The sequence below is a fragment of the Centroberyx affinis genome, unplaced genomic scaffold, assembly GCF_046629955.1.
Source record: "Centroberyx affinis isolate AG114_WGS23_722 - 3 ecotype Tasmania unplaced genomic scaffold, CSIRO-AGI_Caff_v1 ptg000348l_1, whole genome shotgun sequence".
Taxonomy (NCBI): domain Eukaryota; kingdom Metazoa; phylum Chordata; class Actinopteri; order Beryciformes; family Berycidae; genus Centroberyx; species Centroberyx affinis.
In genome coordinates, this window is record NW_027279020.1 from 110,639 (window position 1) to 127,886 (window position 17,248).

The window sequence follows — 17,248 nt, forward strand, 5'->3', positions numbered from 1 at the left end:
GCTGTAATATCCCTATATTCATATTGGGACTTGTAATGTGTCTGTGGTACTCGATAGTGCGATTATAGTGACTTTAATGTATTTTATGATATTCCATCTCCTATGGTATCGCTGTAATATTCCTATAGGGACTTATAGTGTGTCTTTGGTACTCAATAGTGAGTTTTTAGCCACCCTATCCTGGTGTTTTTATCTCCTATAATCTCACTATAATGTTCCCATAGGCACTTAAAGTTTTGCTGAGATAGCCTATTTGTGTGGCATGCATTTAAAAGTCATTATATGATTAGATCTTTTTTCATAATGTTTTGTGGAAAGTAAAGCCTACATTCATTTAGGCTATCGGATCGCCTCTTTTCGTGTGATAGCCTTTACACCCTGAGCCCGCTAAACTGTGCTGTGCTCTTATCTACAGCTCTGTGCTGGGAAGTGGGAGGGAGCACTCACACAATCACAAGCCTTTTCTAGGCGAAGTTGGACGCGATGGGCAGCCGCTCACCGCTGCAGCTGCGAGTGGAGGGCAGTGCGGGTCGGGTCATGTCCACGTCGTGTCGGGCATGACGAGATGTAGCTTGTGACAGCGGTCGAGGGTATCGGAGTGATAATGAAAGCCTTCAGTAAGTGCTGGAATGGATGAGAAACGTCTACTGTCAGCGCTGGATGGAACAGTGTGCTGTTGTGCCTTACTGGCTCCGCGATGGTGTCACCTCTGTGCGCTTTTCCCTCTGCTATCCGGACAGGGGACACTGGCAGAAAAGTGACACACCGGCGTCGGAATTTTCAGTATTAGCGATCTCGAACTAGTTGGGCGAGGGAATCGGCAGACTGCCATGGAGAAGCAGAGCAGAGTCAGGGAGGAAACGCCGACAGCAAAGGAAGAGAAGCGCAAAGAGAAGAAGCAGAAACCCGGGAAGCTTTTCCGAAAGAAATCACTGAAGTCGGTGGGGAGTTTTATGAACAAAATCATCAAGACTTTGGGCACTTTCACCCACTTTGGAGACGCTGACGCGCGGGACGCAGAGGACGACGACGGCGGGTTTCGGGATGGCGCACCTTGCACCCTCAGCGCCAACTCAGGAATTATCAAAGAGGATGTACAGGTGGCCGGGGATCAGATGGTTAAAAAGATCTCGACCACGTCTTCGTCTCGCTGCTCCGTGAGAGAAAAGCTCTTGTGGTACTACGGCGACAAAATCCCAGGTGTTCTGGGGTTGAAGAACCACGGGAACACCTGTTTCATGAACGCCGTGGTCCAGTGCCTGAGCAACACGGACCTGCTCGCAGAGTATCTGGGGCTGGAGCGGTACAAGTTGGACTTGAGTCACACGAGAATAAACGGTATGGTGAAAAGTGATGAAACGCAGCTTGCCATGGGAGAAGTCACTGCGCAGTTGGCATCACTTGTCAGGGCGCTGTGGACGCTGGAATACACCCCGCAGCTGTCTGTGGAGTTCAAGGTACCCGTTTACACAGTACCCATAATTCTCTTGGTTATTGCCCTCGGCCAAGGAATGTAGATAGCTTACATGTGGATAAATGCGGAGTAATGAAACTATTCTACTTCATCGTTTAGGCACAGTTTAAGCTGCTAAAACCGTACAGTAGGCTATTGTAAAATCACAATCTACCCCCAGACGGATCCAGTTTAGTTGGCAGCAGAGATTGTAGAGGTGGAGATTAGTGTCGGGCTGCCACCTGGAACAGGTGCATGTAATAAACACCTGCTTGTGCCCTGCCCCGGTCACTCCTGATAACAACCCACTGCACAAGTAATAGTGGGAATCACACCCATAGCACAGTGTAGGTTCGGTGAAGAAAAATACAGGTAGTTGGAAGGTAAATGCAGTGTTACAGGTTCAGTGATTACCTTTAACACCACTTGCACCTACATTATTAGTTGCACAGTAATAAAAACAGATTATGCTCATAGTCATCATCCAAATGCTGAGGAAGCATACTGTATACTCAAATGTAATGACACGTTATATAGACATTGCCATAAACATGACTGTAAAAAGTGCATGGACCAGCCTTAATACAATGTTCAGACGAAGAAGGGTGTCACAGGTCTTGCATCATTTGCAATAATTGCCAATTCTATAGCAACCCTTCTCTTCCCAAAGGCAATAACAAGCATACTTTGCCCTGTGAGTTCAGAGTGTGTGTAGCAGATGATAATGAGGTTGCTGCATGGTGCAGGAGTGTCACAGGAGTCTGAGGGCACGGGGTTACCAGGTGTCTGACTGAAGTGCTGCGCTGGCATTTCTCCACCTGCAGGCTCTGTGTTACCACACCGAAAACCTTGGTAACAAACAATAGGTTCACTGTGCAGCACTTCAGACAGCTTTATGAGCAAACCCAGTGTGTGTGTGTGTGGTGTCTGTCATGTAATGATGTACCTCACCTCTTGATTGCCCTCCAGTGCGACAGTATAAACCAGACTCTGCATGACAGCTGGAATATACATGGTGGGGCTTTTAATTTCACAGTGTTGTGATGTAGTAACGCACAGAGCGCACTGTACCATACTAAGTGGCTGCTAAACTGTACATTACAGTGCTCCTGTGGGATGTGTTGCTGTTGTGATGCAAAGTGTGTTGGCACAGAAAGGAGCTGATTTACTGGAACAGTCTCCACTTCAGGATCTGTCCTCCCTGTGGATCCGGGGCTGTGACAGAGCCGTATCAGGAGACCCTCAGGCTCTCCCACTCTGCCCACGCTCAAGACTGAACGGAAAAAAAAAAAAAAAACACCATCACACTTTATCCGCCTGCAGCTCTTTGCTCTGGATTTCTCTGAGCTATATAGTTCAAGGCAAGAAGAAGATAATATGGAGCAGGGAAGAAAAAAAAACTCCACAATGGATTTATTCTTGGAAATGCTAATTACTCCATAAGGAAAGGGTATAAGTTTAGCTACAGGCATTGTATAAATTGAAAGGTACTATACTAGGCTCTCCCCATCCTCATGTGTAATGTACTGCAAGTAATAAGGGAGGGAAAGCTTTACCTGAGTGGAGTTAACTAAGTGTTGTTAATTTTGCGCATATTATAATGCAATGACAGTCATTTGTACATTGATAGCCAAACAGGTTTTTTATTTTCTCTCACTCTGACCCAGTGTTCTTTGTAAAAAATTCTACTTCCCCTCCTGAAAAAAAAAGCCTCTGAACCTGCATTCACACTGTGCCAACTCCCCATTCCTCATGGTCAGCTCCCTCTTGTCTCTTGGGAGTCTGATATCAGATGTTTTCAGGACAACAATCAGAGAGAACAGCATGGAAACGTCTTGCCAAGATTTCAAGATAGACTCAAAGAAAAACACTCGACACACCCCCTTGTGTGTGATGAGATGTTTCCTGTGTTAGAGCACACACGGGGCTGCGCCTCTTGGCTGTGGTTCCCTGTGACCGTAGGAGGTCCCGAGTTCACGTCGCCTAGGCCTTCCAAAATTGCCTGTTGAGTAATACCACAGCTGCCTGGAGGGAGGCGTTATAAAATAATCAGATGGCTCTAAAGCTTGTGTCTGAAAGGCACATTTAGCACTTAGTCGCAGGAACTGCAGACAGCACAAACCATTCGTAAACAATCATTTGAAAAGCATTATTTAAATGAGTCAATTAATTTATCGTTTATCTAAGTTGATTATCAGCCTTTCAAGGGCTGTCAGGCGTTTTGCCATGAAGGCATTGAAACGGTGCAGTTAAAGCAGCTAGATTAAAAAGACTACCCTGCCTGTCTTCACATCAGGTGAATTTTGAAAAGAAATGATAAAAGGCGAGGTGTTAAAAGAGATCCTTTTTTAACAGTTACCCTTTCCACAGGATGTAGACTGCACTGCACTCTTTGTTTTGAATGAATAACAATGTTCATATACAGCACCTCTGGAGAAATGTGGAGCTATCCTTGGTTGATCAAAAGAAAAAGTTGCCCGGAGTTAATGAATCCGCAGTGGGCTCTCTGTCCTCACAGGTCAGTTGGCTGCAGAGTCCCAGACAGGAGAAAAACAAAACAAAGAAGTACTGCCGGATGGCTGGCACTCTGCCAAATTCCAGTACCACCTGGTTTGCAGGACAAGAAATGCGGGGGGGAGGGAGGCGGGTTTCATAAATGTTCAATTAATGGTGAAGCATCGCCCTGCAGCTTTGTGATATTCTGCATTGTCCCACAGACGTGTCTCTGACGTCCCAGCTGAAGGCCCGAGCTTCCTCGACCTGTGCTGGGAGCAGATGTGTGCTTTTGATCTTCACAGTTGGTTCTAATGCATTTTTTGAATCCCCCCCCCCCCGGCAGGACGGTGTGTTTGCACAGAGGGGCCTGGATAGGGACAAAGCCTGAAACTCAAACAGTTACTCAACAGCCAATTTGTTGGTATCCATAACATGAGAGGCCTAAGAAAGGAGGGGGTCAAAGTAGGAGGGGATACAGGCCTCATGACTGAGCAGGAATGTAGTCCTGCAGTGTGGATTGATGGGCCCATTTGGGAAGCTAGATATCTTTTGATTGACATGTTTTGGTGCTGACCTCTTGGCGACAGTGGCACTTGCTCACAGGTATGTGTGAATATTTGCGGTCTCCCGCTGATTATTAATGATTATCCTAGTTGCTGGTTTTAGGAAGTTAAATGGATCAGCGAAGGTATTTTGTCATTCTCCTTTCTGATGAATGTCCTGCTTTACAGTGAGACTACCATTGAGTCACTCTTTTGAGAAGCCAAGCCACTTGAGTACCCACACATATAGTGTCTTTGCATAGCTACTAAACTGCTTTGTAATGTTTGAAAATGCTGCTGTGACAGTGAAAAGCTCAAGCATGCCCATCTCCTACAGGACTGTAATTTTTTAAAATCCTTTCATCTGTGGTCTATAGAATACCAGCCACACAACACATATCACTAAATGAGATGAATAAGTCTTGGCGAACAGCCATTATCTCATACAGAGCAATAAAAACACAGGGCCTTTTCCACAACCTCAATTATATCACTGAGACAATTGCCACCTTCAAGAGGCTGATGGTAATTACTGTTATTACTTTGCTGTAATGACTAGCTGCACAACAGCTTGAGGTTATGACAGTGTGTGTCCACGGTTCTCATGGTTAATATTATATTTATGAACAACAATTTCAAATGTTTCAAGAGTAGCCATTCACACTATCCATTAGAAACATCATAGTGCATTCTTTTGCACAGTTGATAATGATAATTGTTAAATTTTACAGTACAGAGGCCATTTGTACACCAATTGTATAAGTCATATACAAGCTATGTGTTTTTATATATATGTACTTCCACAACTGGTTATGTTCCACTCCAGGGAATACATGTGCTTAAGGTTATAAGGACATTATCCAAAAATCCAGACACTTAAGAAACAGAAACGTATGAATTTCCAGAAACAGCGGTGTGTGAGCTAAGAGCAAAGCTACTGTATTGCAATTTATACTGTAGAAATGCAGTGTGTGTGCCTGTGTGACCATTATTTCACGTTTTCTGCCTGTAATAAGAGACTGTGGTTCACCACAGGAACAAAGGTCCAGTCGCACAGGCTAAATATAGTAGCTCTGTATTCGTGACACTTTCATATTTTGAGACAAACTGATCACAGCTCTGTGTAAATTGGATGTCAGGAGCCAATGTGGGTTGACAACACGCATCACTTTCTGCCTTCCAAAAGTGGAAACTTCTCTGGCTTCTTGTACTTTCACTTTCAAGGCAACATCAGAAGAGAAGCTTAGGGAACCTTATTGCTCGGCACCAAGACTCAACCAGAATTTTATGTTCACTCTTTGCTCTTCTCATCTTCATCTCAGCTTCATCTTCAAAGTGGATACCTCTTTGAAGATGAGCCACACTGGAGCCAGTACTTCCTCCACTTCCGATGTGTTATCACTGTGGTCGTGCTGAACAGCCCTCTTTTGTCAACATTTATTTATTTATTATTTATCAAGGGAAAGTTGGCTTGAGTAGATGTGCTCTTTTTCCAGCACCGCCCTGCACACACTTCATACAGTTGTACATATTCACACAAGGGAGTTGCCCAGTAGAGCGCAGAGCACTGGAGGAATTCCATGCCTTGCTCAAGAGCACATGGGCAGAGGAATGCACATTTTAACTCACTTTGCCCAGATTTCCCCAGCTGGCTTGGGGATTTGAACTGGCAACCCTCCAGTCACAGGCCTGCTTCTCCACTGCTGCCCCTAAATAACATCAAACATACTACATCTTGTTACGGTGCAGTACCTATGTGAGGCACATTACATATTTTAGTGGATTATGAAGCAATGATTACAGTCTGCTGTTCCCTCTGCTATAATCTCTCATCACTGCTTCTGCTTCTCCAGGCTGCCAGCTGCGGTTCATGCAGTTAATTCCTGCCTAATTGAGTTGTGTGCCATTCACAGTCTTCACATTATGTGTGGGCTAAAGTAGTCCTCAACCTACTTTTTTAGTAGAGTGTTATCCACTACTTTTTTAGATGTCAAAGAATGGAATTTGTTCCCAATGTTAGTTTCTTGAGAGGAAAGGGGAAGGGCAGTGCTCTTGGAGGACACTTATACTAATAGGCACGTTGTTTTTAGTTTGAAACGTAGCACTTTCTATCCAAAACCTGAAATGACTTTACATCAGTCAGAGCGTGGGCCGGGTTGGTGACGAGGGGAGCGTGAAGAGCGTTAGTGCAAATGTGCAATTCTAGAATTCCTCTGATCAGCGTTCTGTGGAGAAAGCGAGGGTAGAGCTGCCCATTCAGTTTGCCTCACTTGTACCAACAAACACACCCCAGTCATCGAAACCAGTAAATAAGCCATGCTTGTGATTCACAAGCATGGCTTGTGGCTTGTGAATCACAAGCATGGCTTGTGATTCACATTCCTGTATGAGAGAATTACGTTAAAAAAAAGGATAGTTTAGCAAGGCAATATAATTTGGCTATTCCAGCTATTGCAACTTTAATTCTAACAAGCTGTCAGGTTTTGGAGCAAATTAATCCATTGCTGTTTTTGTTTTTCACTCAAGCAAAATTTGGGATTATCTGGATAGGCTAAAGTTATTCATGCATTTCAGAAGGTTTTTCTCTGTGCTGTGTGGGTACAGTTCTGTTCTCTGAATTAGCATAAATTTTGCCCCAAATTATCAGCAGTACTGTTGCACTGAGCCATTTTCCTTGCTCATTAAATACAGCCACTCGCTCAAACATAAATAAGGGTATATCACAATAGCCGAACAATGTCTCATGCCAAAAGTAACTTGAATCACAATGACATGGCTCTACATAAGTTACAGTTTCATCAAGTCTCCTTTCCCCCTCTCCAGACTATAGTGTCCAAGTATGGATCCCAGTTCCGTGGTAATTCCCAACATGACGCCCTGGAGTTCCTCCTGTGGCTGCTGGACCGCGTCCACGAAGACGTCAACCTGTCCTCCTACAGCAACAACAACAACAAGACCAAAGCCCCTGGAAAGGTAAGAATCCACCAGGCTGTTGGCCAGTGTAGAAGCGGTCAACATGATCATTGTCTCTTGCATCTTTTGAGCCCTGCAGCCTTTTGGTAGATATAAAAGTTTCAGCTGCAACCTACTGCTTCATGAGGAAGGCTCCCAATACTCTTGTAAATGTTTAAAATCTCTCACAACCGATGGAAAAAATATGTCTTCTTATAAAGGCTTTTGCAGTAGATGCCTTTAGTGCTCTCAGTGTTGCCATAACTTGTATTCATTGGTGTGATCACTGTGAATGATTTAATCTTGAGACTTTAGATACTGTAACTGTAAGCATTTTGCTCAGTAAAGGAGGATCTTATGTTCACAAAGTTTAAGAGGAGCTAGTTAGACAAAATGAAACATTCCTGCTTCTCTCCGTGCGCTTAGATTGTGATACATGTTCCAAGACGCTTTCCAGCATCACAATTCTGATAGAAAAGATGAGGCTTCTTCCATTTGTTGACATTACATATCTCTATGTTTGTGTTCATTATCAAGCTGTGGTTTGGGGCCGAGGATAACGCCGCTGATAAGATGTGATGCTGAGGATATGGTGCTCGGTGTTCATTTCACAGACAGCATCATCATAGTTGTAGGTCTGCTCTTCAGAGGTTAGCTCTAGGTCTCAAATTTGTTCTGCTCTGCAGTTTTTTTTTGCCGCTGAAACCGGTGTTGTGATCCAAGGCGTGCAACTTTGCTCTGTGTCTAACGCATTGCCTGAGGACACGGCGATTAGAAGCGTGGCGATTTGCTGTTTGATTCTCTCTCAGCGTGGCTCCTCCTCCTCAAGGTGGGCCTGTGGGCACCGCAGAGCCCAATCCCCCTCGGATAGAACTTTGATCTGCTCCGCTGTGAGCCATTAAGGCAGAGTTTTCATGTATTATTAAAATAACATATTTTTACTTTTGAAATATACACCCCCCTCTTTCTTTTTGCAGTGCTATCAGGGTGATAACTGGTGGCATAATTTATAAGAAGCGCTACACTTGCTGTTGGTGAGTCATTGCAAATAAATCTACACAACATCAGCGTCCCCAGTTTCCTGGGGCGCTAATCCCAGTGATTTATTCTGGCGTATCATCATCGTTGCGGGATCAGGAGATCTTAGTCTGACTCTCCCAGGGCCATACATCAGACAATTTAAGACTTAACATGTCTTTCCCTTATCAAACTTGTATGTCCACACATGAATAGCAACCTTTTCTTGCATTCGCTGCTTGCAAAAATGTAACATTACTAAGATGCATGTTCTCTAGAAGGATAAACACTGCAGTGTACCAGACTGTCAGCAAAGCATATCATGACAAAGTCAAGGTCATATTGAAAACTTGGTGCTTAGCCTGAATTCAGTCTGTGGCTGTAGGCCTGGCTCCCTTTCTGGGTAAAGCAAGGCTTGGTCTTCCTCTCTTCTATTGAAGCTGACACTGTATCCTTCCATTAGAACAAGAGCATCCCACAACCCAGGCTAACCCTTGCAAAGATCAATGGCACTGAGACAAATTGAGAGATGGTGACAGGAATTTCTGTGTGTGTATGTGTGTGCGTGCCTGTCTGTCTATGTCTGTGTGCCCAACAAAGAGTGTATGGACCGCAGTTTACTGAGCCATTAGAAATGTCTCTTTCTTGTTACCTATATGAGCATTATACACCTTCACTCATTCACTCATGCTCATCCTCTGTGTCTATCACTGAAAATCATACTTGACAACCCCCTCCAATTTCCTATCATTCCTCCACTCCTCTTGTTCGTCCGGTCCCGTAGAGAATGCTGCGGCAATCTGATATCGCAAGAACAAAGCTTCAATCTATCTGCGAGCCGAGTTGCCCTTTAGTTTGGGACGAGAGGGTGCGGCGGCGGGGCTCTGGACTGTGTCTTTGAGTGTACTTGGGTCCGCAGAGGGCATGGCAGGAGGCTGGGGCTGGAGAGCCGCTGATAAGGCCTGTCACAATGAGTCTGCTGCACCTGCAGGAGAACGTTGCCACAGCTTGTTAACACCCGAGCGGCTGGTGAGGCGTGGCGGGACGGAAACCTGAGGCCTCGCTTTATAAAAATGTTATTTGACTTAACAGCTTTTTCTGAAAGATTATGATCAAATAAAATGGAAAAATGAAAAATACATCTAAGGTATTCATATCTTGGACAATGATTAAGATAAGTCTTGTCTTTTCATATGTAGCATAACCCACTGGTTTTGGTATTAGTTTTACATAAAGATCAGAACCTTAGCTTGGATTTGCCAAAGAGTTTTATTTACCTATCCTTTGTCTCATCTCCTTCGCCTTATCCCCAAAGAGAAATATAGACTCTCTATCTCATTATGGCTTGTCTGAGCAGTGCCTGCTCCCTGACTGGAGGACTGCCCAGCTGCAAAACCCCATCTTGTCTCTCCATGGCAACAGTATAGGCCCTCTTGTGTTTTGCTGTCGTTGCTTCATCGTGTATGCATTAGTCTGATTTAAATGTCAATAATGGCTGACCTTTTTGACCTAACTGCTAAGTAACACACTCCCATACTCCCTCTTCCTCTCCCACTCTCTAAGGCCCACTGCCTAGACTTGGTAATTCATAGCCAACATCTGCTGTGCACTGTAAAAATCAAATTAATTCAACATACATTCACTTGACTATTCAACTTGTCATTCCAAGTCTCAGCATGCACTATGCAAGCGCTTTCAAACAACCCTGCCATTCCAAAATGGAGTAGTCGAAATTAAAATAACTTCTGAAAGTGCAAAAATAACGCTCTAGTGTTTAATTGGTTATTCGGGTCTCTTTATTTGGTTATGGCCTCATAACCAAAGGCTATGGCCAGATTTTGTCACATGCCACATTTAATGCTGCGGTCAGTTTCTACCAATTCTTGGAGTTCAGCACGCTTGCTCTTGATAGTTTAACTAACAAGCTGGACACAGAAGCTGCTGCACACTGTTGACTCACCTTGTGTTGTTTGGCTAAGTTTGCAAAGTGTGTGATCTTTGTGGAAGTTCAGCTAATGGACTGTAGAGTGTATTGACACAACATGGTGTACCTTTGGCAATCACACAATTTCTTGGAAAGTCAGCAGGTATCAGGATTGTGCTGTAGCTTTAAAGTTGCTGGTGATATGACTTTGTGTGAATACATGCAACTACAGTATTAGTCCATTCCCTTGTTATTCTTTGTGCTGTTTTATGGGGCTGTGAAAAACCTGTAACATGTTTAAATAGGGAACATTTCAGAAGAAGAATGTGTTGTTATGGAATATGCTGCATATGAATAAGTATCCCTTGCAGAGAGAGAAAGAGAGAGGGAGAGAGAGAGAGAGAGAGAAGAGGGGGAGAGAGAGAGAGAGAGAGAGAGCAGCACTGTGGCCTCTGTCCAGAGCAGAAAATCTCTTGTGACAGTTGTCTCTTATGTTTGTCCAGGCCTGCTGCCACCAGCCAGTGTGGGTTCTTTGCAGACACCAACGTTGTCATGGATCTCCGTTTTATCAGCAAGGAAACATGTGGCCTGATAGGCCTCAGCTCAGGATCAGGAAGGGGAGGGAAATAATTCCAATGATCCCTTCTCCCCATGAATCACTGTCTACTCCTCGCCTTATTCCAGCCTCATCCCTTCACAGGTCTTACGGACCTCTGTAAGAATGTACAGTAAAGCTGTGGTATGCAGTCTGCTATCAGTCTGCCACCCACAAAGGAGCTCTGTGAGGGGCAGAGAGGGCTTTTAGGAGCTTCACCGAGGGGAGGAGACGGGGCGACAGAAAGAAAGCTGTCTACCCACATATCTATTACATCAACATATACTTGCAGCCACATCGCTTAACGTCAAAACGTCAGCAGCCTCTGTTGATGTCTCATCTCCAACTTGAAAGAGCCATTTGGGGTGAATTCTGAATTGTTGTGTTTTTTTTTTGTTTGCTTGTGTGTTTGTTGCTGTGTTCAGTGTTCGGCTCCAGCGCTGCCACCCTGCTGGCTGGCAGAGTCATGCAGGGTCACAGCCAGGCTGAGGGGAGGCGTCAGCCCCGCTTACCAGTCCCTGCACGTTCCCACTCACAGCCGAGGAGTCAGCAAGCTCCCTCCCTCCCTGCTGCTCATTCAGGACCCTGTGGGGCTACACTAATTGTTTTGCGGCGCGCGTTTGTTAGTCACCACTTAGCACAGGAGACCCAGAGCCCAAAGGAAAAGGGAGGGAAGAGGGAAGAGGGAATCCCCCCACCCCCCCCACCCCCCCAATCCCCATCTCCCTCTCCCGCAATCCCCTTGAGCGGCCTGCAGCAGCCACTGAGTGTCACGGTGGTTTGCGAGTTGGAGCCGAAGTATTTTGTAATTTTAATGGAGGGTGACAATCCACAATCCAGCGCATACGAAGGCACGCACACACACGTTCACACGCATTCTAACATTTACCGTCGGCTCCCCATGGCTTTGCATCACGTGGCACACATTCTCGTTTGGTTTGTTGATCATTTATCACTTGGGAAACACAGCGCAAGTGTGAAGTTCTCTCTCTCTCTCTCTCTCTCTCTCTCTTGCGCACGCGCTCTCTCTGTTTTATGAATGTGGCTCTTTGTAAGTCAGAGGAAGAAAGAGGCACTTGTTGTGCAGCGCTAGTACAGAGAGGGAGAGGTGATGCTGAGTTCCCAGCAACAGTGTGGCAATGGGTGGCGAAGCAGTAAGTAGTAGTGACAGGTAGACAGATAGAGGAGCAGAGAGTGAAACTTGATTACTTTGATTCTCCACGCCAAAAATTGCTGCAGAATGTGACTTTTTCACATTTGTGAAATGTGTCTATCCAAATGAAAGCACTGTTTGATTTGGAGTAGATAGTCTTTTCAGACCAGAGTCAAATAAAGGGGGGAATCAGAAGACTGTGGATTAAATGCTTACAGCAAAAATGCATTTTAAAGATTTGACCTGGGCCTTGCCATTCATATAATTAACATGCATTAATATGCTTGAGAGAGTCTTAGGAACCTAGAGTGACATGGAGAGGTGAGGGATGATGACAGAAGGAGAGAGATATGTCGAGGGTTCAGGTCGGAGAGACAAGGAAGCGATCATAAGCGGTCATAAGTCAAGAGGAGATACAGCAGCACTTGGGGTCAGTAGGTCCATACTACATGCTGGCTTCACTGTGAAAACCTTCTTCCAAGGCGTAGATAGGCCCGGTCCTGTACCGCCTCCTCATCCACCTACACAACAACAACAGCACAACAGTCACTTGGTGGTTATTCTTTGTTTATCCTCTGTGTTGTCCTTGTTCATCCTCTGTCTCTCCTTGGAGATTTTATTTGTACTATGTGGGCAGTGGTGCGCTGAGACGACACGCACACTGAGACCGCGACCCAGACATCGTGACAAGGACTCAAACCTGGTTTCTCTTCACCACATCCAGCAGCACATGACCACAGCAGCACCTCTAACCACACAACTTCACAGTTCAGCGGTCTATGTGTGGTCAGCACCGCTCCCCGCTCCTGTCAAGACTGGATGCGGATGGTTCCTTTGTGATTCCTGTGTGTTTTGTGTGTGTGTGTGTGTTTCCTCTCCCCTCCCCGCATTTGATTCTGCCTGCCCTGCCAAGCTGAAATGGCTTCCTGCGGCTCGGAGCCGCCCAGCTGGAAAAGCAGCTTGGAGGGAAGGGTCCAAATATGACCACTCTGTGTTTGAGTTCCTCTTTCACCTCCGACCCAGATTAGTGTTGATTGGCTACGAAACACCCCCCCCCTCCGCAGAGGCAGCAGTGGGAGTTGTCTGTGTGTGGGTGTCGGTCTAAAATGAAGTGTGGGTGTGTGTGTGTGTGTGAGAGGGAGACTACGGACTGTATACATTATGTGTGTGCACGTTATCTGGGTGTGTGTCTACAGAATACTCTATGTTTATGCATCATCCGTATCTATTGTAGTGGGTGGGATGTGATCTATCAGTTCTCAAACAAGTCACGGAGGTTGAATTTGAGGCCGTCCTCTCTTTGCCAGCAGCTCTCTTCCTAAAAAAGGAGCTCTTTCTGTAGGCTGTGGGGTTGCTCACTGTGGCACAGACACAATTAAGCTCTAACTGTCTGACTGCTCCAGACAACCCAATGCATCACCCCTGGTTTAAAGAACAGTTAAAGGACATTTCTATAAACTGCACTCATGCCCAGTAGCGAGGCCACCCTACTGTGCAGGGTTTTTGAAAAAAAAAAAAAAATGTTTCATGAAGTTGTGGAGAGCTTTTTCAAATAGAGTGAAGGTTACCATTTGCTTTCTTAGAGTGTGCTTTTGTGAGTTTTTAGAGTTTAATCGGGCCTAATCCCTTAAAAAGTTACATTTTCACAAGTGTTAGAAGAGTTTAAATCAGAAGCACACAAAGCTTTAAAAGGGTCATATTTTGAACCTTGCATAAATTTGCCTTCAAACGTGCGTTGCCCCAGGATAAGAATAAAGTGCTTAATCTTGTTTTTCAGCCAAATGCAGTTTAAATAATAGAGTATTCCTTGAATTAATTTAAAGAATAAACCCTCGCACACAAATTACTCCCAACCCTGGACTCTGATTGGCAGACAGTACAAACCCCTACAATTCATCTGACGCAGACTTGCTGAGTGGAGCCATTCCAGAGAGCGTGTCAATTCAATTGCTTGAAACCTCGCTGACTGGAGTGGTTTAAACTGTTGTTGATTGGAATGATTTAAGCAGGGAGGGTTGCCAGTCACGCCAAAGTCCACTTTTAATGTGTTATCTTGAGTTAATTTGAACCTGCCTGTGAATGGATTTTTCAAAAAGCAATAATTATAAATCAAGATGCACAAACAAATGCCAGAGAGAGAGAGACATTAAAGAGCTTGAATCAAATAACTATAGCAACATAGCAACATTTATATTCCCACAATATTGTCCCTTTAATATATTTAATAAATTCTATTATAAATTGTTTATCGCTGCTTGTTGCAGTATTTATACATATAAAGACACTACCTAACTGGCTGGTACCAGAAATCGCTGTGTGTCTCTCTCTCTCCTGATGTGTGATGTCATTTAATCCTCATCTGCGGGTGCAGTCTCCTGCTTGTCGCCACAGAGTCATCATCATCAGCCGCAGAAGCAGCAGGGTAATAATAAACCTCATCAGCTCAGGAGGCCGACCTCCCTTCATTAGAATTAATTTCCCCCTCAGCCTCTCCTGCTGCTCACTTAAAGGTAGGATAAATCCGCTTAGGAGGCACGAAGGATCCATTTCACAAAGTCATATTCACCAGCAAAATGTGCCAGAGCTACACTAGCATTCAAAGAAATTGCTCCCAAGCCTCCTCTTGGTTTTGAGGAGAATGCTGTCTAAAGAGGGCCGCCTGGGTTCTCTGTCCTCTCTCTCGTCCCGAGCCATTGGTATTTCCATAGAAACAACAGAAGTGGAAGGACGAGAGTCGAGAGGCAGATAAACATGGCATCAGTGAGGGATGATTGTCTCTACTGGGCCTACTGGGCTCTAATGTTTGCAACCTTATGTTATGTCTTTTGTTACTTTAAGACACTGCTGCTCCACTGCAGGGATAGTGTAGTGTACAACTGCTTGTTGTTGTTGCTGACATACAAATGGAAAATATGTCACTATTTGGCAGTATTTTGGCTCATTTATTGTCCTACAAAATCATTCATGTGAAGAAGAGAGTCCTCATCATCAGTACTTAACTATGACAATCTCATTGTTCATTCATTCAATCATTTTCTTTAGCCGCCTTTTTTCTATTCAGGGTCATGGGGGGCTGGAGCCTATCCCAGCATGGGATGGGCAAAAGGCATGGAAACACTCGGGACAGGACACCAATCCATCACAGGGCTAACATAGATAGACACACAAACACACTCACATTTTTTGGCAGTTTTTGGAATGTAGGAAGAAAATGGAGCACCCAAAGGAAACCCAAGCAAACACAGGGGGGGCATGCAAACCCCACACACAAAAGGCCGGGGCTGGAGATCAAACCTCATCATCCTTCTTCATCCTTCTCGCTGTGGGACGACAATGCTAACCATTGAGAGCTCATAGTTTCTCAGGCTAATTAGAAGGCAAAAGGAGGGAGAAACCAGGGACCGAGACTCATCATTTTGTACTAATGTACTGATGATGTGCTGAAGTCACCACCTTCATTATCTTTACTCACAGGCCGACTGCTCCTTTATACAGCCTCAGTCAGCAGGTGTCCTTGAATGAGTCATATTTGGGTCAGAGAATCCAGAGGGGGGTTAGGAAGGCCTATGGTCATGTTGATGTCAAAACACTCATCATGTGTTTTCCCATCTCCAGCCTCACTCACACGATCAGCTGATATCCTTGCTGATCTTCTAATGTGTGACTCATTTGAATAGCGCCAAGAACAAAAAATTATTGCAACTTGCTAGTTATCTATTTTCTCAGTGTGGCTGTTTGTGTCACACTGTCATTCAGAAAGTGTGGTGACAGTGCATCAAGACAGGCTTCTCATCTTGGCCTCGTCTTGTCTTTTCCTCGTTCCTGTCTGTCTAATCCATCTTCATTTTTCTCGCTCTCCTCTTTCCATTCTGTTGTTGAAATCCTTTTCATTAACATCCGGTGATGATGAAATTTCATTTCAAGCCCTGTGCTCTCTTGGTTATGATTTCTTGCTCTCAGGCTAGCAGAGGCAGTACAACAACGCATCCACGATTGCTTCCTCTTTGGATCTCTCACCTCCAGAGAGTGGGATTCAATATCTGGCCCACTGTGTGACTGGCTTAATATGATAGACAATCAACCACTGCCGATGTCATTTTGAGGCGCGCTATTAGTGCAGTCAGAACCAGAGATGCTCCCAACAAATGACAATAGCCAGTATGAAGAGGCATCGCCCATTTTTATTGGTGGCTGACAAATGTATGTTTTCAATGTTTGATATGTGTGCAGCTTTTTAGCATCTGGGATCTCTTGATTTCTCTCATTTATTTGTAAATGAGGACCTGACACGTTGAACATTTCCAAAAGTGTACTTCTGTTTTTCAAAGGGAATTAAACTTTAACCTTTGTGTGAAAATTGTCCTTTTGTAGAGTTAATCCGTTCTTTTGAAATTGTTTCCGCTCAGTCAAACTTTTAAGAGCCAACAAAGATGCAAACAGTAAAATCAAAGGTGGAAGGTGTGATTGTTGAATGGAGTCTGGTTCCACATGACTGAGTGTATGACGACATATTAGGGTCAATGGAGGTGAGTCTTTTTTACCGCAGCTGAGGGAGGGTAATATTCTGAGAAAAACTCTGAATATCTGAGATTAAAGTCAGAAATGTATAACCATAACTCCACTTTAACCATAACTTCATTAATTTCACTATCTAGATAAGTACATTTAATGCCATGTTGTTGCACCTCCTCCCTGACATGTGCCATTCATGTTCAGCAGTGTCTATGGTGTGGAGACTGAAGTGTTCCACTTGGTTGATCCTACCTTGCAAAGTGAAGCAATGTGATTCTGTTTTTTTCTTGCAAATTTCAGACTTTAATCTCAGAAGGAGTTTTCACTTGGAATATTACCCCCTCCCCCCAGCTGCAGTAAAAGAAAATCACTTAAAGGCCCTAATACACTGTTGTATGCCTGTGATGCACGCAAAGATGGCAAGACGATGTAAGTTGACAACCTGTCATTTGAAAGCACAGGAGCAGGGTATGGAATCAATGAGGATTGTCTCAGAGCTGGTGGGTGATGCTGTGTTGTACATACAGTAGAACTGTATGTACAACAGGGAGGTTAGAGCACAGGTTCTTGGAGCTAGGGACTCTGATGGCTTGCTCAAAGACAT

At 44.6% G+C, this 17,248-nt stretch overlaps 1 protein-coding gene across 1 annotated transcript in view; it reads left to right on the forward strand.

Moving 5' to 3' along the window:
* The first annotated feature begins 523 nt into the window (after positions 1-523).
* usp43b (ubiquitin specific peptidase 43b) overlaps positions 524-17,248 on the forward strand; it is a 71,063-nt gene continuing 54,338 nt past the window's right edge. Inside the window, exons 1-2 of the mRNA XM_071515397.1 lie at positions 524-1,457; positions 7,315-7,464. Coding sequence (XP_071371498.1) covers positions 831-1,457; positions 7,315-7,464 — 777 coding nt within the window. The 5' untranslated portion in view covers positions 524-830. The remainder of the gene's footprint in view (positions 1,458-7,314; positions 7,465-17,248) is intronic.